This window comes from Orcinus orca, chromosome 1 (genome assembly GCF_937001465.1).
Source record: "Orcinus orca chromosome 1, mOrcOrc1.1, whole genome shotgun sequence".
Taxonomy (NCBI): Eukaryota; Metazoa; Chordata; class Mammalia; order Artiodactyla; family Delphinidae; genus Orcinus; species Orcinus orca.
Window position 1 is genome coordinate 176,004,661 of NC_064559.1, and position 19,576 is coordinate 176,024,236.

Consider the following 19,576-nt stretch of genomic DNA (forward strand, 5'->3'; position numbering starts at 1 on the left):
ATAAGCCAGCCTTGTGCACCTCTCCAGACTCATCACCCACCTTCCTTTGTGAGCGGCATGGGGGGATGGGCAGAGGGACACAGCCAGGCAACAGGTGAGAGGAGAAGTGGAAGCAGATCAAGAAAGCGTCTGAGGGAATTCCCTGGCGGTCCAGTGCTTAAGACTTGGGCACTCTCATTGCTGGCCCGGGCCTGGGTTAGATCCCTGGTTGAGGAACTAAGATCCCACAAGCCATGCAGCCAAAATAAAAAAAAAAAAAGAAGGTGGCCGATTGAAACAGAGATGGGGATAGCAGGGAGGTATTTTAGGAGTTTTGTGCCCAGACCAACCTCCAAGGCAGAGGCCTCTGCAAGTCAGCAGTCAGCTTGGCGCCCCAGAGGCATCTTTGGCCAGACAGCTAGCGGATCAGTAGGGGCACTGCTGAAATTGAGGTCGCATTAGCAACCAGTGAGGCTCTGTATTTAAGCTGTTTGTTCTGTGAATGTTGAACAGGCCCACTATACAGAGGCCTGGACGATTCTGGCCACACCCCTGGGTGTAGAGTGCAGAGTCTCATCTGACGCGCGAGGTGGGGGAGGTCTTTTATTGCCCTTCTCCAATTATCCCAGGGCTCGGTCTCAACTGACACTCATACACACCCTGGGTTCCAGCCACCCACTCACCAGGAACGATCCCACCCCCAGAGTGCTGCATTCTCACACTCCACCCCACCAGGCCAAAGGCCAGAAAATCATGTTCTGACCAAAAGTGGGCAGGGAGGTGGGGGGGGAGGGCGAAGACTTCTGCAGCTGAATCAACACTAAGATGCTTGAGAAGACTTAAGAGAAGCAGGCGGTTGGCTTGGAACCTAGAGTAGGGGATGCATCCAGGATGCCCAAGGGGTGGACACTGGATTTGGAGCCAGTAGTGTTTGGGTCACTTTGGAGGGGCTTTTGGGTAGAGCAGGAGAGCTCACCAGGCTGGAATAGTGCAAAAGATGTCACTCCATCAGTGCCACTTACCAGCTGAGTGACCTGGAAAAGTCAGAGAACCTCTCTGAGCCTCAGCGTCTTCATCTGTGAAATGGGAAGATTAGAGCCTATCTTGTAGGGTACTAGTTTTTCCTTTCAGGATTTTAAATGAAATATTTATGTAAGACATCACCCGGCTTCTCATAGGTGCTATTTCTGTAGTTTGTGGGATATTAGCTATGCTGAAAGTCTGTGCTCCAACTGCATGCTTAGTGAATAACCCTGAAACATTGCCCAGTGTCCTGGTGTGGCAGCAGCTGAAGGATTCCAGCCAGTTGGAGCTGGACCACCCCAGGAATGGTCAGTTCCGGGACACTGACCACAGCCAGTCTTGGGGACAAGTCTCAGTGTTTGCAGGACAGCCCACCCTGCATGGCAGTGCACACTATTCAGCCCCGTTCATGGCTCCCCATCACTGATATCACAAGATCAAAGCCAAGCCCTTTCCAGGCCTAACTCCATCTAGCCTCTGCCATCATCCCAGCTCTCTCAGGACAGCAGCTGGCTGGATTCACACCCTCATTCAGACACACCACACTCTACTCCAGACAGACTGATTACTTTCTATGTTCCCCACCCATAACTTCACAGAGGGCATTCCCTCTGCGGAGAACACGTTTCCACCTCCCATAAACCCGAACCATCCTGCCAGATAATTTGGATGCCATCTCCTCCAGAAGGGGTGATGACCTGCCTCCTACATGGTCCCAAAGTCCCTGAGTGTCTGTGCTTGACCGTTTCTGCTTCTGTCCCTAGAACAGGGTTGGGGGCGGGTGGGGGGAGGGGTGGTCCCTGAAGGTACCGAATGGTAGGACTTAACCTCAGCCTGGGTAAGGAAGCGCCGGCTCCCGGGCGGACCTACAGCGACGAGAGAGCGCTGCAGCCCTGGGGTCCCCACGGTGCCGCCTTGCCTGGCCAGCGGCTGGTGTCGCCCAGCTGCCGGAACGGCCTGCGATTTGCATACCCATGGTGCACCACGAAAAGACAGTTTCACGCTGCTTGAGTTCCCCCCACGGGGTTTGTCCACTGTTGCAGGGGACAGTGCCTATTAGAAATCTATGGTCTGTGTAAATCCCACGCAGGGAGCGCGAACTACGCAGGAGCGGAGCAACCATAACTGAGCTGAGTGTTACGTTGTTCTGGGAGTGTTCCAAGCGGAAGCGAGTAACCATATTGTGGTTTTTCTTCAGATCGTATAGAATTTTCGCCTTTTACTGAAGATTTCCATGGAGGGAAACAGTTTTGAGAGTTTTAGTTTTTGAGGTTGCGTGTTTTAGTGGGGGTACATATTGGAGTTAAAAAAAACGAGAAGTTAATATTTGATCCTGTGTTTTAACAACTTGTCTGTAATTACCCGGGGGAATTTAGACAAAGGCTCGTGTCGGATGTTGGAGTTCCTTTCCAATTATTCCCTTCGTTTTGCGAAGTGTGCCTCTTTTACTTTTCTGCTGGTTTCTCTCCAAGGCTTCGCAGTAGGTGATGAAGTTAACGAAATAAAGGAAGGCGTGAAAAAGCACTGAACGTTTTTGGCTCGACATATAGCGACACAAATTAAGCGCAACAGTGTTCATTTCCAATCAGGCTTATTGGTTCCCTTCCCAAAAATAGCAGAGGAGGCAGTTTGGTCAGATTGTTCCCGTTCAATGCTCGCTCGATGCCAGTTTTCCGTGTAAATATACACGGTTCCTTCTCTTAAGGAGCTTAAGTTTTTGGTGAAATCAAGAACTAAAAAAACAAAAAAAATTGGGTACATAATACAGGATCTCAGTGAAAAGTGCTCTACAGCAAGAGCATTATTGAGAGGACAGGGCTAGCTAGCAAATGTGGTTCTCTTGTTCCTGGGTCTTAGATCTACCTCACGGTAGGGGAGGTTACCTAGATCTGTGGCTTTAAGTAAGTATCATCTCCTACCTGGTGTCCTCCGAATTCACAGCCATCAGCTGCTCCCACTGACTCTCACATTCAAAGTATATGCTTCACGCAACCGCATACGTTTTACTTCCTCCAGTGCTAGCAAGCTGCTCCAAGAGTTCTTGGATTCCGGCAATAGCCTCCCAGCCCCCGCCTCACTCCCTTGACCGTCTTTGTCCCAATCCTCCACACAAAGGCCAAGTAATCGTTTAAAATGTAAATCCGATCACACCACCACGTCGCTGTGTAACATGTTTTTTCTTCAGAGTGCAAACCCGCCCCGGAATATCATACATGCATTTCTTTACTTGTCTGCTCTTTCTCCTCCTAGAATGTAGGTTCTGTGAGGCAGAGACTTTACCTGATTTGTCCTCTGATAGATCCCATGACCCTAAATCAATGTCTAGCACATGAACACTCAATGAATATTTGTGTAACAAATGAATGAAGAGATTTATTTTCTAAACACATGTACTGTCCCACTACAGTCCTAAGCACTTTACAAAATTAATCTTCCTGAGAACCTAAATAGATTCTATTTTTATCTCCATTTTATAAACAAAGAAACTGAGGCATAGAAAGTTAAATAGCCTCAATCAAATCACAAAGCCAGAAAATGATGGAGCTGAGATTCAAACCCAGGCAGTCTGGCTCCAGAAGAGGCATTCTCTTCATCACTGCGCTACTTAGCGATGGGGTTCAGGACATGCTATCCTAAAATATGGCACCTCCACATATTGAGTATTTTAAGCTGAAGGAGTTTGAGAAAACAGGAAAGTCATTCTGACCTCCTCACTCCCTCAATGCCCGACACACACACACACCCCATGAAACAGGTCATAAAACTCTCAAGTGAGAGCTGCCCTTAGTATACCGAGAGGAAGGGAGCATCATCTCCAAGGACAAGGAGACTCTGAGAAGAATTCTAACGAGCAAGTCTTGCTAAATCCCCCCCCCAGATTACTACCCTTTAACCTAGCATAAAAATACTCAGGTTTAACTGTTTCTTTTGGTCTTCATTTCCTTATGAAGGCTCCCATGTCACGTAAAAACTTACATTAAATAAATTTGTAGGGACTTCCCTGGTGGTGCAGTGGTTAAGAATCCGCCTGCCAATGCAGGGGACACGGGTTCGAGCCCTAGCCTGGGAAGATCCCACATGCCGCAGAGCAACTAAGCCCGTGCGCCACAACTACTGAGGCTGCACTCTAGAGCCCGCGAGCCACAACTAGTGAGCCCTTGTGCCACAACTACTGAAGCTCGCACGCCTAGAGCCCATGCTCCACAACAAGAGAAGCCACCACAATGAGAGGCCTGAGCAACGCAACGAAGAGTAGCCCCCGCTCACCACAACTAGAGAAAGCCCGCTCGCAGCAACGAAGACCCAAAGCAGCCAAATAAAAATAAATAAATAAATTTATTTTTTAAAAACATTGTATGCTTTTCTCCTGTTAATTGTTTTTGTCAGTTTAATCTTCAGATCCAGCCAAGGACCTGAAGAGGAGCAAGGAAAACTTTTTCCTCTCAATATTACCTTTTCTTTCAGCAAAATGAATCATGCTCTACTTGGTCTGCACTGTGCTTTTCTTACCAAAAGTCATGGATTTCTTTTTTTGTTGTTTTTTAATTTTAGCTGCGCTGGGTCTTTGTTACAGCGCACGGGCTCTTCGTTGCGGCACACGGGCTTCTCGTGCAAGCTTAGTTGCTCCGCGGCATGTGGGATCTTAGTTCCCAAACAGGGGTGGCACCCGCATCCCCTGCATTGGAAGGCGGATTCTTAACCACTGGACAACCAGGGAAGTCCCAATCATGGATATTTTTTAATATCACTGTAGGAATATACCATAGTTAATTTAACCAGTCCTCTAGGTTAAACCAGTCCTCTAGGACTAGTTTGTCTTCAATTTTCATTATCCAAACAAAGTGGTACTGAGGGTAACCACATTTTCAGTCTTGAGAAATAATAGCAAATAACTATTTTTAATCCACGCACAATATATTTTTACATAAAATCCCTGATAAAGAAGAATATTTTTTTCCAATTAGGGACTTCCCTGACGGTCCAGGGTTAAGACTCCGCACTTCCACTGCAGAGGGCACGGGTTCGATCCCTGGTTGGGGAACTAAGATCCCACAAGGTGAGAGGCACAGCCAAAAAAAAAAAAAAAGTTAATTGTCCCTAATTTCACACTGATAGTATCTTTTTCTTTTTCTTTTTTTTTTTCTTTTTTTCTTTTTTTCTTTTCTTCTTTTTCTTTTTTTCTTTTCTTTTTCTTTTTTTTTTTTTGGCTGCATTGGGTCTTTGTTGCTGCACGCGGGCTTTCTCTAGTTGCGGTGAGCGGGGGCTACTCTTCGCTGCGGTGCGGGGGCTTCCCATTGTGTTGGCTTCTCTTGTTGCAGAGCACAGGCTTCAGTAGTTGTGGCTTATGGGCTCTAGAGCGCAGGCTCAGTAGTTGTGGCGCACGGGCTTAGCTGCTCCGTGGCATGTGGGATCTTCCCGGACCAGGGCTCGAACCCGTGTCCCCTGCATTGGCAGGTGGATACTTAACCACTGCTGCCACCAGGGAAGCCCCACACTGATAGTATCTTAATGGAATAAAATAATATTTAAATAAGAAAGCAAAGTCATCACTGAACATTTACAGAGCACTGATTATGTGACAGGGACTGGGGAAGTAGAAATGAATAAGGCACCACTCCAGGCCCCAGAGATCTTTCTCCAGGGAGATTCAGATCCTCAAGAAGACAAAAATGTGTAACAAATGAATGGGGAGTCTTCAATAACCAAGAAAGTAAATCCAGAGCTGGAGGACCATTGCCTTCCGGACCAGCGAATTTATGCAAAGGCAGTAGTTGAGAGAAGAGTTGCTAATGTTTGGAACCACTAGTAATTTTGAGTTCCCTAAAAGTGAAATAGATTATATTTTGTCCTGAGGGCAGTGGGAATGTTGAGGAACTTAATAAGGAGAGTAGGGCTGACAATCTTACACAAGTCTGGCAGCAGTGTGGGAAATGGTTGGGGCGGGGGGGGGGGGGTGGTCGCCGCTGGAGTGAAGGCAGGAGGATTAATAAGAGCCTGTGGCAGTGATTCCTGCCACAGATAGGACTGGCTGAACTGGGCTGAGAGAACTGAACCAACTGGAAAGATCTTGTAGGAGAGGAAAAATAATTTTCTCTCTACTCTCTGTGCTCTTGGCTGAGACCTTTGTAATAAGACATCTTAACAAGAGAAAACAAAAAAACCCAGAAGTTTATTAGCATGTATATCTCATGTATACATAGGAAATACCCAGGGGAAAATGAGTAGCTCCCTGAGGTGGCCTAAAATACCTGCTTAAATACCTCCTTCAGCTAACAACAGGAAGAAAACTGTGGGGAGGCCAGTTATAGGAAGGCCATCAGGAAAAAGCACCAAAAGCAAGGATAAGGTTTATTAAGCAGATTTCACTGACTTCACTGGAAGATTCTCCTGTGAGTTAGTCATCCTGGTACAGAGAGCGAGACACCCTTACAAATGGAGATTTCCATTCTAAAAATTTCCCTTACAAAAGGGTAACTTCTCTGTTATCAAAACTTCTCCCTTTTCTCAAAATAATCAGCTTAAAATAACCTTATGCCAAAAAGGCATATATTGGGGTGGCATATTCTGCTAACTTTCAGCCTCTTAAAAGGTAGAAGCCACGGGAGGCAGATGTGAGGAAGAGGAAAAAAGCAAGGATGAGCGGTAGACTTCTGGCTTGGGCACCCACGGAGATGAGAAACACGATGGGGGCAAAACTGGAGAAAGATGAGGGGCGAGCTCAATTTTGGATTGAGTCTGAGGTCTCTGTAGGACATTTAGAGAGAGATCGTCAGGTGGCAGGTCTGGAGTTTAAGAAGGGTCTGAGCTGAAACGATATGTGGGAATTAAATGAGTAAACAGGGTGGGCGAGAGTGCCCAAGAGCCGGCTGTAACGCCAGAGCACAGCGCGAAGGAACCCACTTCCCGGCTTCGCGAGGGCCTTGAAGCCAAGGCTCAGCCCACTGACGCGCCGCTCAAGCTCGCCCTCCCCCGGAACCTCACCCACAGCCCCTGCGCGTCTCAGACTGCCGCCCCTCCTGCGCCCCGCTAGCCGGGCATTCTGGGAGCGGAACCCCGCTCCGAGCGCGGAGCATGTTGGGAGCTGTAGTTTAGGAGAGGCCCAGAAGTCCTCGCAAGTCGTGGCATTTGGTCACTTAAAGGGCAGGTCCAGAAAGCGATGATGCTCCCGGGGCAGGGTACCCTTCCGGCGGCGGCACGGGGCGCCCCGGGCCGCATCCCCTCTCCGCAGAGCATGGCATTTCCACGCCTCTACGATCTGTTCCACCTGCAGGGGAGGCGAGTCATGGCGGAGTCACGCAATACCTACCTCAGCCCGCAGATCCTGGGCTGCGCCCCCCGCCCTTCCCCCCACGCCGCGGAGTGAATCTGAGCCTTGTTCCCCGCGTCCGTACCGGGATGAGCGGCTCCCGCCGGTTCTGCTCTTCCAGGGCGCTCAGCTCTGCCGGAGCCAGCAAGGCCAGTCTCAGCTCCCGCACCACCGGGGCCGCCACCTCGGCCGCAGGCCGCTCCAGCACCGCCTGCCGACGCCAGCGTTGAGCCCAGGCGGGCGGGGGCACCTGCCCAGCCGCCCGCTCCCCGGGTTCCTGCGTCCCGAGCCTCCTTCAGCGCCCCCACCCCGCGCTCCCCTCAGCTCCCGCTCACCGCGCCCACGCGCGCCCAGCTCCGGGCTGCCAGGACCAGCTCGGCCTCATCCACGCAGAGCTTGTCGCTGCGCAGCAGGAGCAGCAACGCGGGTGCCGACAGCTCCAGGAAACCACGGGTCCGGAGGGTCTCCTGTGGGTCCGCGATTGGGTCAGTGGGGAGCAGGATGAGGCGTGTGGGGTTGGGAGTATGAAGGTCGGGAGCTGTACCTGGCTGTGGGCCTCTATGAAAGCTACACAGCGCTCCTGCAGCGGTCCCAGGCCAAAGGATACGGCAATCTGAGAGCAGAATGAGGGAGGTCGGGTTGAGACTGGAGGGGCCATGTAGCCCGGCCCTCCATAGGGGGACCACCTGCAAGCCTGTCCAGCAACACCCACCTGCAGGGCCTCGCAAACCAGCTCCACATCCAGCACCTTCATCACAAACTGCAGGCACAGCTGGGAACAGAAACGAATGTGGGTTGTGCCCAAATGTCCCTCTTCCAAGACCCCAGCCCCAGTCCAGAAGCAGTGAGCAGGCTTGGAGCAGTAAGCCACCCAGGCTTACAGCAGCCCCAGGCCCATACAGACCTCCCAGGCCAAGGGAGGCAGGGAATCACCAGGGCCCGAGACTTGGCACACCTGGAGGAACTAGAAACTAGCAAAGCCAAGCCCAGCGACCTACCTTTTAGTACATTCCTCACTAATCAAGCTAGATAAGAGCCATGTGAAAATTCCACTCTCCCTTTCTCTCAGGACACTTAATCTTTCTCCATGTGTCCCCCTCTGGACTTGAAGACACTTCTCTTTTAACCAGAAACTTGAATTTCATCCACAACATCTCCCTCTCACCCCCCACATCCAGAAAAGCACTGGGTCATAACAATTCCACTTCTCTCAAAGCCATGCACCTCTCTCGGGCAACCACTGCCACCCCCACCCCCCCTTACTGGACTGGTAAGCCCTAATCCCTTCTACCCTTAGCTTCCAAATCCTCACTCCTTTATCTGAAACCTCATGAATTTCCACTGCCCTCTGGGTAAAAGAAGTCCAAATTCTTGAAAGTTCTGCAGGAACCAGCCCTTGGCATGCTCTCCAATCTCATATCTCCCTCTCCTCTCACACACTGAGTCCAGCCACACTAAATGTCTCACCAGCATCTTTGTACCTCTGTCTCTGTAACTAGAACGCCATCTTTCCTCTCCCCCTCTGAACAAACTCCTACCTGTTCTACCCGATCCAACACAAATGTTTCCTCCTCCAGGAAGTCTTCCCCTCCTCTCTCCCTGGTGGCGAGACTAGAGACTCTCCGTACAGTCTCAGCACCATTTGCCCTTATCTGTCACACTTCTTATGGCACTGGGTTGAGAGTTTTCTTGTGTCTGTCTCTCTTTGAAGAACAGGGATCAAGGCTAACTTATCCTGGTATCTACAGCACCATCCATAAACACCCCACATGCCCCCACAGCACACACACAGGGCACGCGCATATCCGTTTGCACACAGGCACACATAAATGCCTATCTACACAGAGATACTCATACTTCTGTCTGTACCGGTGCACGTTGCTCTCCAGGCTAGCCGGTGTGTGAGGCAGGATAGGAACTGAAGCCCATAAGAGGCGGGGGAAACGAGATGAGGCGCCACATAAACCCACCTCTCGCAGTTCCTCCAGCCCATACTCCACAGCCGCCGTCAGCACTTCCAGCACCTGCAGAGTGGGTGATTGGGGGAGTGGAAAGGAGTCTCCCCCGTCCCTCAGCCACCCCTCCTCCCACCCAGACCCCTGCCCGGTGGGCTCACGGAGTGGCGGTGCAGCTTGGCACTGTTGGTGTACAGAAACTCCAGCACTGCCAGGAAGGCCTCAGCTGGCACGGTGCTCAGCACCACAGGGCTAGGCACCCCGGGGCCCGGCTCTGAGCCCAGAAGTCGCTGGAAGAAGTTGCATCTACATGCCAACAAGCATCGGTGGGCAAACACCTCCTGCCGTTCTTGACCGACGACAAAGCGAACATCACTGTGGGAGAGAGGGGCAGAGAACCAGGAAGAGGAGGCCAGAGTCTCTGTGCAACTCTAGGCTTTGCCTTTGCCCAACTCCGTTTACTTATCTGCCCTGTAAAAGAGACAGTCCCTCCACCCGAAGGTCTGGGTCACACAGGTGTGGTTCTAATTCCACCTCCACCTTGTGGTGCCTAGGCAAGAGACTTCCTACTCATTAACTCAGCTTTCTCATCCCTGAAACGGGATGCGAATCCCAAACCCTAGGAGGTGGCTATGTTTGATCAATTGATCACTGAGGGGGCACCAGGGCTGATACAAGGTTGATCCCAATACCCCTCTCCTCCCCCCCAGCCTGTGTCTTGGGGGAAGGGAAACTCTTTTTGGCTTCTCCTCCACAGACTGCAAACTCAGCTTTTTCAGCCTCCTCCAGACAGGAGAGGGTAGGGTTGGGGGTGCAGAGTGCACCGGCTGCAAATAGACGCGTCAGTGAGGCACCATCATGAGGCCGGACCACATTTTCCATCTTCACGATCACTACCGGCCCCACCCTCTGGGCCTCTGAACAGCATAGCGGGTAGGAAGCAGGAGATGAAGCTTGAGCTTCCTGGAGCCTCCCAGTCTCCGGTCCAAGGCCTGGGGGTTCCCACTGCTCAGACCAGACTGTGATGCCCAAAGAAGTAGGGTTATAGGAGTCACCGACCCGTAGGGAGGGGCCCAGCTCTGAGGCAGGGGGAATAGAAAGCTGCATTCTAGTTCTCCTGACCAGCGTTACCCCCGTACTCTATCCCTTGGTTTCAGACAGCACAGCATCCTGGGCAGGCAGTGCGCCCCAGGCAGCACCCTTGAACTACTTCCTGTCTGCAACTCTGGCTCAGTCTCTTGAGCTTTGTTCCTCTTGTGAGTCTGCAGTTCCCAGAGCAGGGTTATCTGCTCCTCTGCCTCCCTAGGGAGGCACTCAAGTTACATTCCATTTCTCAGGGTCCTGGGGGCAGAGGGCTATTCTCTGCCAGGAGCCTAAGATCCAAAACAGGAAGGCCTTTCCCTGAGGTCACATAGCTGCTCTGAGCTCCGGTCCCCAGTGCCCCCACCTCTGGCTCTCGTAGACACTAAGCGACCAGTAGTTATCCTCTACACTTGACTTCCCCAGACTGAGTTCACCAGGGAGGAGGCTTAAGTCCTAATTCCCCACTTCCTCTGTACCCAGAGCTTCCTCAGAGTCAAGGGGCCCAGCAGAGACAGCTAGGGAAAACCCACAAACAGGGCCCCCCCTCACCTGTATAGGGGGTTGTTGACGAGGCTTCGGAGTGCTGTGGAAAAGGGCGCAGCCTCCCCGTGCACAATCAGTCCTGGGGTCTCCATGGGTGGGGTAGGGCAGGGGAGTGAGCAGGAGGAACAGCCTAGGAGGCCTGTTGTCTGCTCGTCCGTGGGAGGCGGTAGGTGGAAGGAGCAGGAGGCCTGGTTGAGCCCTAAAGCTGGTGAGGAGATAGAAAGGCCCGAGAGGGAGGGGCAAGAGCTTGGGAGGCCTGTTTGCTGAGAAGCTAAAGTTTAGGAATGAGGCAGGAGGCCCAGGTTCCTGAAGGCATCAGAGGCCAGTGGAGGAGGCCAGAGGCTTGGCCTGGGGATGGGGACTCAGGGAGGGGACCAAGAGAGGCCAAGGTAGAGCGGACTGGACTCGGGAGGAGAGGCTGGCTGTGGATGAGGCCCCAGCTGGGAGCATGCCCAGGCAGCGCTGGGGTGGGAAGCCTGTGGGTTTCCACGGAAACTAGAGCCCAGCCAGAGACGAGGCCCCGCCCAGCTCCCACAGACCCAGAGAAAACTTCAGCCCTAGAGGGGCCCTAAGCAGAGTCGGAGGGTCTTGGCACCCTGGCCCCTGCCTGTCCTGGGTTCAGAGTTCAAACTCCCTGCCCCCTCCCACCCTCCCCCCAACAGGCATACAGGGTCAAGATCGGGCTAGCCAGGCCTGGGGAACCCCCCTCAGCGGGGAAAGTCCTTGTCCCTATGGACCGTTTTCAGGGCCCAGACCTGGCTTGTTTGGGAGGTGGCAGTCCTGTTGCTCCCAGAGAGGGGTCAGGTGAGGAGGTGTCACCTCTGAAAGAGGAGTCATGATCTCTGGCATCCCTGAAATGCAACCGAACGGGGGGGTGGGGGGGGTCGGCAATCTGAGCAGTAGGGCACACAAGAGGTGTGGATAGCTGGGGACAAGCCCCAGGGCATTGAGGTCAGCAGGGTGCACTTAGGAGTGGAGTCATCACTGTTGCATCAGGTCTGTATTCGGATGGGTCTCCCTTCCCCTCCCCCAGCCCTGAATTGAGGAAGTCATCCGAGCCACACCCTAGCTAGGCACAGGGAACGGAAAACGTTTGCCCTACTTGAGGCTGACGGGGAGATGACAGGGCCGGGGGCGGGGGTGGGGGAGCTTCTTCCCGTAGGCCCAGGTCCGGATTTCTGAGGGGCCTCCCCCACAGCCTCAGGGTTTCCCCATATCCCAGGCCCTCTGAGACTTGCTGACAAGTGGAGAGCCAGTCTTCACAAGGGGTGAAATGGACAGTGGGTCAAGAGCTCTGGGGTGGGGGGACACCAATCTGACCAGAGCCCCTCTCTACATCTGCCCCTTCAGTCAGACTTGTATGCCCTTGGGCTCTAAGCTCCCGCTGATCCCTCTCCCCTGATGACTCAGTCACCTGGCACGTGCTCATAGTAGGCACACTCCCAGGTTAAGCCAGAGCCAGGACAGGAAAGAGGGAACCGGGAAGAGAGGAGTGCTTGCCCAGTAACCCATGGCAACTCCACAACAAAGGCAAGGGGCCCTTAACCTCCCACCTGCCAGCCAGGCCAGCCAGGCAAGGGCTGTTAGGAGAGAGCTTGGAGGCCAAAGGCTACAGGTGACTCAGGTGTCTGAGGAGCTTCGGGAGAAGAGGGCAGCCATCCCAGAAGTGATTCTGGAGGTAGGGCCGGAAGCCAAAAGCAGAGAGTGGAAGGACCATCCTGAGTCACCTGGCCCCAGCCGCAGCCAGCTGTAGGGATCTTTGTGCCAGCCACCGTAAGAGCAGGTAGGGGTGGAGGATGTCTGGATTCAAGACTCACAGGGCTAGAAGGATCTGTGGGGGATGAAGGAATTGGGTCTGTCTGTCCCTCCCTCTGGTCAGGGGGTGGAGGCGCCACTGTCTAGGCTGAGGCAGAGGGCAGATACATCTCCCCCTTCTCCTGCTGGTGAAGTCAGGTGGAAGGGAGAAAAGGAGGTGTACTTCGAGCTCATTTAACTAACCTCCATAGTGCCCAAGGAAAGTGGAGCTCAGGGGGCAGGGATAGCAAGATGATAGTCTGAGCAGCATCTCTCCCCTTATTGTGTCCCTAACAGCCCTTAACCCTCTAAGCACCTAGGAATCCACGCAGCCCCGCACTATTTGATTCACCTGTCCCCAAAAAAACAGGTAAGAAGGGATTAGGGGTTAAAAACTCTTATCATTAAGTAAGAGACGGGATGGTGTACAGAGACGGCCAGTGAGGGCCATCCCGTCCAAGCGTGGGTCTTCCAGCCGGCAGGTCCACGGCTGGCAGGCCTGTGCCCTCCGGTTACGAGGAGGAGGAGGCTGCCAAAGACCATGGGCTGAAACAATCACCAGCGCAGCCTCCAGGCCGTCTGCCCAGCATCGATGAGACCCGACCAGACGGCACGGGCCCGGCCTCCCGCCGTGGCTCCGTGCTAGGTCCCGCCTCGTCCTTTTCGCGCCGCAACTCGCGGGCCGGGCCAGACGCAGGTCTTCGGGGTCGGCGGCCATCCCTGGGCCCCTTGCCCCCTCTAGGCTCGTGGGTCAGCTCCTCTGGCTTACTCCTGGCGACCGCCCGCTGAGCAGCGCCCTCGTACCGCACGGAGTCGGCGCCACGGGAGCGCTGTGAGGCCGCGTACACACAGCAGGCCCTGGAAGCGGCGTTGGAGGCAGGATTGCGCGAAGCGTGCTCCTCCCACGCCGAGGCCGGGCGGCTGGCGCCGGAGCTGTGTGAGCTGGTGCACGTGCGCCTGCGCGAGCTCAGCCCGCCGCGCTACAAGCTGGTGTGCAGCGTGGTGCTGGGGCCGCGCGCCGGACAGGGCATGTGCGTGGTCAACCGCGCGCTCTAGGACTGGGCCCGCGACAGGCTGGCCACGGCCGCAGTCACCAACGCCTCCTTCTTCGCTGTGGCCACGGTCCACAGGCTCTACTGCGAGTGAGGACTCCCCCGAGTTTTGCAAAAACGGTTTATTATACCAGGAGGAGGCCCTCCCTGGGGCTCACATCCCAATAAATAAATGTCTGTCAATAAATAAAAGTGGTCCATAAATAACGCCCCCTAGCGGGGGGCTAAGGCTTAGGTTTTTCTTGGAGAAGGGGTAGGAGGCCGCCTCCAACCCCAGTAAAGCTGGTCCCTGATTCCCTGGGGGATTCGGCCCAGAGCCCCCAGTGAGGCACCAAAGGAACAGGGAGGGCCACAAAGGCAAGGGCCAGAGCCTTACAGGCACAGGCGTCAGGCCTGAGGGCTTGGGTGGTGGCCGGCCCCGCAGGTTGGGGCCTAGACTGGGCAGCGGTCCCGGAGCAGGCGCAGAGCATAGCAGAGCCGCTGCCTCAGGTCTGGGGAGCAGCCCAGCTGCTGAAGGTGGGAAGCAAGGTAAGTACAAGCACTGCGATTGCGGGCCACAAAAGTCACAAGGAGGGGCTCCCAGCCACTGAGGATCAGCTTGGTGTGGTCTCCGTAGAAGTTCACCTGTGTGCAGGAGGGTGGCACTGATCAGGGCCTAAGGCCCAGACCGTTTCCTCCCCAGCACCCTGGATCTCCCAGACCTTACCCCCAACTCCAAGAGGAGCTCTTACCTGGATGGTGCCATCACTAAAGAGCATGAGTAGGGCCTGATCAGTCTTGACCCACTGTAGCAGGAGTGGGGGGACGGGCACCTCCACCTCTTCCACACTGGGCAGATCTCCACCCTGGGAGCAGGGGCAGGTCACTTGTCTGACATGAGTCAGTCCTCTCTCCATTCATGTCTCCCTTAGAGGTTCAGCTTCTAGCTGCAGCACCCATCCCCTCCCCCACCCACCCCCAAAGGGGAACAGAAAGGGATCAGGATGTGTTCGTCCTCAACGTGCTCCACCCCAGTCCACAAACCTTCATGAGGCGCTGCTCCATGTAGGAGGCAAAATACCTCAGGACACCCAGCTGAGGCTGCAGGGCCTGAGGCACAGCACCCACAGAGAAGGAGAAGTGCTTGGTGCTGGTGGGGTCATAGTGCACAGTCCTGGAGGGGAGGAGATGGAGACAGAAGTCAGATGGAGCCCTGTACCCACGCCCCTCCCCCGAGAGACTGCAGGTCCGGGAGCCCAGGAGCACACACCAAGGTACAGCCCTGCTGAGTACAGTGGGCTGGATACAAGACACCCCAAGACACCACTTACTTTCTGTTGGCTGACAGGGCCATGTGTGTGCCATTGTTGAAGAGCACGGCCACACGGCAGCTGGACAGTTGATACCCAAAGCCAAACTTGTTGGAATAGTCAACCCACTTGCTGACCCACACCAGAGGCTCTGGCTGGGCCAGGGGAGCGGGGTTCTGTTCAGCTGTCATGGAAGAGGAAGGAATGAGGACCTGTTCCTGGCCTCCCAGTCTAAGAACTCCCACCACCATTCACATACACCAGACCCCAGCCTCACCTGGGGACATGAAGGCCAGGCAGTTTCTCAGAGCACAGAGGGCTGACTCCACCACTGTGGCCACAGTCAGACCTTCTTCAAACCCTGAAGGGAACAGGGCACTGAGAATTAGGCAATAGTCCTCAAGGTCCTAGACAGTGACTCTCCACCCACTCCTTCCCTTTGGGCCTGCTCTCAGGCCCAGCAACCTCTAGCACCCTTCACCCTCCTGGTGGCTCACCATCTCCACTGCTCGCCAGTGTCCCACGGGGCGAACTGTCCTCAAGTGCTGTCTCTACCAGGCTGACGGGGGCTGGACCTGAAGCTGCCGGAGCCTGGAGGGTTGGGTGGAGAAAGGGAGTGAGATAGGCCCCAAAATCCAAATCCTTGAGAGTCCATGGCCCGGCCCTGCCCTGGCACCCGGGGCACCCCAGGTCAGCCCTTCCTGGCTGATGAGACACAGCCAATTAAGCCACCACGAGGCTAGATGTTTCATCAGCCTCTTTTATCCCAGGCTTCCCGCAGCTCCTAGGGTGGGGGTGAGTCAGGGGAACACTGTCCACGTGAGCACCTCACCTCGGGCCTGGCACCCTGACGGCCAATGGACATCCGAGTGAGGCTGTTCACCAAACAGGAGACTTCGTCCCGCTCCTCAGGATGGTTCTTATCTGGGTGGGGCGAGAGAGAATCCTCAGAACCCTGTCCAGCCCCCCTGCTTCCCGCTAGGATGACACTGTTAGGCATCCCCACGTGCCTGTGTAATACACGCTCTCCCTGGGGACTCAGCCTCACACCCTCACATGTACTTGACAAGCCCCCTGCCGCTCTGTACCCTCAAAACCACTGACATCCCAGACTCACTCTTACTCTTCTTCCTCCCAAATAGGCTCTTGGTAACTTTGACAAACAGAATCCTAGCTGGGTTAAGGGGTGTCAGGTCTGGGACTGTCACACAGCTGCTGACAGGGAGCCGGTAGGGGGTGTAGCCCTGAAGAGAGAAGGCGTGTGAGCAGAGAAGAGCAGTGCAGGGGTCCTGTCACCTGCTCCCATTCAATCCCCTGGGAATCCGCAGACTGGACATGTCTGGGGGGCCACAAACCTTGGTAAAGAAGTTGTGGCGCAGGATCTGGTCAATTGAGGGGCGGTCTTGGGGTGAGGCTCGAAGGATGGTGGCCAGGAGCTGCCGGGCAGGCAGTGAGAGGCTGGCAGGCAGCGTGTAGTGAACCTGTTTGATGCAACGGTATGTCTCCTTCAGGTCAACTGTCTCAAAGGGGGGGCTCCCACATAGCAGTGTGTACCTGTGGGGCAGAGAAAGGGGGTCAGGAGTAAAGTGGAACATATGCCTCCCTGGGTACCCCCTGTGTGCACATGACCCTGGGACTCACATGACACAGCCCAGGGACCACACATCTGCCTCAGGGCCGTGGCCCTGTCTCTGCAGCACTTCTGGGGCCACATAGTTGGGGGTGCCACAGATGGTCCTGAAAGGGGGTAGGGAAGAGCAGAGGACAAGGTTCAGAAGCAGCCTGGCTGGCCCCTCATCCCTGCCCCCACTGTGAGTCCAGACAAAGCAGCTGCCTGTCACCAAAGGCCAGAGAACTCCTGCTTGTTCTGAGACAATGGATGCCAGGGATGGCAGCTGAGTCCCTGCCCACCCGCCTGGCCCAGCTGCTCAGCTGCTCTGCAGGACAGGGGGAGGCCCTGACCCCCAACCCAGCCCCCTCCTCCAGGGTCAACAGAGGGTCCATCACTGATCCCTTCCTCCTTCCCCCACTCCCGTCTGTCAGACACCCATACAGGCTGTCACCTCCTATGGTCTGTGCCACACACACCAACACCAGCTGTCACGTCCCCCATAAACACTCAACTACCACACATGCTATCTGTTTTACACCCAGTCTTCGTTGCCACAGCAGGTTATCGTGACACACGGGGTGTCATGTCCCACCATCCCTACACTCTCAGTCCATCTCACACATTCTTATGTCACCATCCACATTCACACAGGAGCAGTCATACACCTCCAAGAATCCTTACACCCATCTGTCTCGGGGACTAAACACACAGAGGACCCACAGCCTCTCCATCATTCCCATTCACCCGGGCTGCCACTGCCACCATCTCACACACACACACACACACACACACACACAGCCCATCATCCTTTCCCATCTATTACACAGACACATCAGGCAGTCATCGTGCCTACCACATACATATTTAGTGTCTGTCACGCACATCATCTGTGTCACACAGACTGTGGCCACCCCCCTCCTCAAACACTCACTTCTTCCTATGCTCCGGGGGCTCCAACCTGGTTGCCAGCCCAAAATCCCCCAACTTCAGTTCCATGTTCTCAGTGATGAAAAAATTTCCTGGACCGGGGTAGAGAAATGTGTCAGACGCCTTTTTCTCTGCCTCCCCAACCCCCCATCCTGTTGGCCCAGGAGTCTCACCCAGCTTGAGGTCCCGGTGCAAGATGCCTCGCTGGTGCAAGTACTTGAGTCCGGAAAGGATCTGCCGAAGGTAGTAGCGCACCTCTGGCTCCAACAGGGTGTGCCGGGCCTTCCAGATGTGGGCCAGGGACTGCAGAGAGCCACTGCCTCAGCCCCTCGTCTGCCCTCCCGGATCCTCCCTCCACTTGTGCTTGCTGAGGAAAACCAGGGCTCCAACTTTGGGTCTTAAGGTCCCCATTCCCTCCCCCACCTCCATCACCATCCCTCACCTTTCGGCTGCAGAGCTCCAGGAAAATGTATATGTTGTCAGCATCCTCGAAGTGGTGCGAGAAACGCACAATGTGGCGGTGCTGCAGGCCGCGGTGCAGCTCAATCTCGTTTAGGATCTGCAGTGGGGACGCGGGGTTGTCATCCGCAAAGGGCTCCCACGCCACTGTCCCCACCCCACCCGTCGTTTGCTGGGACTGGGTCCCGGCTCACCTTCTCGCGCTGATGCGGCTTGGTGATGCGGCTCTGCGAGATGACTTTGACCGCGTAGGCATTGCCGGTCTCTGTGTCAGTGGCCTCGTAGCAGCGGGCGAAGCCCCCCTATAAGGAGGGGGCATCAGGCAGGGCGCTCCAGGGGAGCGCCAGGGCAGGCCAGCAGAGGTTCCCGCGCCGAGGCCAAACGCCCCTGCCACGCCCCGCGCGGGCAAAGAGGCCGGCAGGGTCCCCCTCTACCCTCGCTGACACCACCCCCCAGCTCACCTTGCCCAAAAGGCGCCCTTTGAAGTAGGTGCGGCCGCTGCGCGGGTCAGTGATGAGGCGCCCAGGGTCCAGCGCCAGCGGCCCGGCCAGCACCTCCGGCTCAGGTCCCGGCATGGGACTCCCAGGAGGTCCGGGCCCGGCGGGGGGCGCTGGCAGGGCGGCAGCACGCGGGAAGGGGCGCGTGGACAGGAAGCCGGCCGCGGGCTCCATGAGGGCGGTGCGGCGCTGCGCGGGCCCGGCTAATTCTGGCTTCCGCCAGGCCGCGGCAGCGCGTGGCGCTGGCTGGATTTGCTACGCGGCGCTCGCGCCCGAGAGAGCCCAACGTTTTTATCAATGAACGCCTGCCCCCTCCCTGGCGTCTCGTCATTAAGAGCCCGCCCCCTTCCTGGAGGCGAGTCACCAAAAAGCCACGCCCTTCGTCGGGCCTTACGTCATCAAGAAGCTCCTCCTCCCACCCGTGCACCCGGAGGCCCAGCTTCCTGCTCCAGCCTTGAAGACGTAGCCATACCGCTAGTCACCATGCTGCTGGCCATCAGGATGTAGGAGCCAGCTGTGTCCCCGGTCCCCTACCTACCTGGTGACTGAGAGTCCCTCTAATGGGGGTCCTCTTTTCCCTCATCCTTGGGGGCTTATGCTGAGGTCCGAGGGGGCCTGGACATCTGGGGAATCCCCCTGGCAACTAGATGGACTAGCGTTCCAGCCTGGAGGACAGAGGCAGGGGCGACGCTCGCTTTTGCCTGAGCTCGTCACCAACACTCCCTCTTAAGTGCGCGGGAATTTGCGCGCTCTGGCACTGGCCACGCCCTTGGACAAAGCCCCCCAGGCTCAGGCCAGTGCTGCCCCCCTTAGGGCCTGAGAGGAATTGCACGCGCCTAGCTGGGCTTGCCTGGCGTGGGGAGGAGCGTGGAGGCCTGGGCTGCTATGTTGAGTTTTGGGGTCAAACAGCCTGGCATTCAAGGCTTTTGACATGAGCCAGGCCACATCTTTCGCTACCCACATCCACACCTTTGAAGGGCAGATCTCAGGTTCTGGAGGAGTGCCTATTCCCTTTCCCTGAAAACAACCACTGCCCTGGGTCAGCAGCCAGAGGCC

At 55.5% G+C, this 19,576-nt stretch overlaps 3 protein-coding genes and 1 non-coding gene across 4 annotated transcripts; 2 read left to right on the forward strand and 2 right to left on the reverse strand.

The window, feature by feature from the left end:
- Positions 1-2,180: 2,180 nt before the first annotated feature.
- On the forward strand, positions 2,181-2,296 carry LOC117200253 (U5 spliceosomal RNA). The gene has a single exon (XR_004481734.1). It is a non-coding gene; the product is annotated as a U5 spliceosomal RNA (small nuclear RNA).
- A 3,857-nt stretch (positions 2,297-6,153) lies between these two features.
- On the reverse strand, positions 6,154-12,002 carry BTBD19 (BTB domain containing 19). The gene is made up of 8 exons (XM_004266297.4): positions 10,897-12,002; positions 9,426-9,639; positions 9,280-9,333; positions 8,022-8,081; positions 7,854-7,922; positions 7,645-7,776; positions 7,395-7,520; positions 6,154-7,267 (listed from the first exon to the last, which is right to left on the reverse strand). The coding sequence occupies exons 1-8, from the start codon at positions 10,980-10,982 to the stop codon at positions 7,133-7,135; spliced, it is 876 nt and encodes a 291-aa protein (XP_004266345.1). The 5' UTR covers positions 10,983-12,002; the 3' UTR covers positions 6,154-7,132.
- Positions 12,003-13,128: 1,126 nt separating this feature from the next.
- On the forward strand, positions 13,129-13,928 carry DYNLT4 (dynein light chain Tctex-type 4; the record flags this gene model as incomplete). Its single annotated transcript, XM_033421749.2, is given in 1 exon segment — positions 13,129-13,928. A coding segment is annotated over 1 exon segment (702 nt), but the record flags the coding sequence as incomplete, so codon positions are not given.
- On the reverse strand, positions 13,844-19,232 carry PLK3 (polo like kinase 3). Its single transcript, XM_004266298.3, has 15 exons — positions 18,485-19,232; positions 18,218-18,325; positions 18,007-18,123; positions 17,738-17,867; positions 17,569-17,656; positions 16,667-16,762; positions 16,381-16,579; positions 16,143-16,269; positions 15,858-15,949; positions 15,523-15,616; positions 15,303-15,386; positions 15,047-15,209; positions 14,760-14,889; positions 14,468-14,581; positions 13,844-14,360 (listed from the first exon to the last, which is right to left on the reverse strand). Exons 1-15 carry the CDS (start codon positions 18,692-18,694, stop codon positions 14,169-14,171), a joined length of 1,944 nt encoding a protein of 647 aa, XP_004266346.1. The 5' UTR covers positions 18,695-19,232; the 3' UTR covers positions 13,844-14,168.
- Between the last annotated feature and the right edge of the window lie 344 nt (positions 19,233-19,576).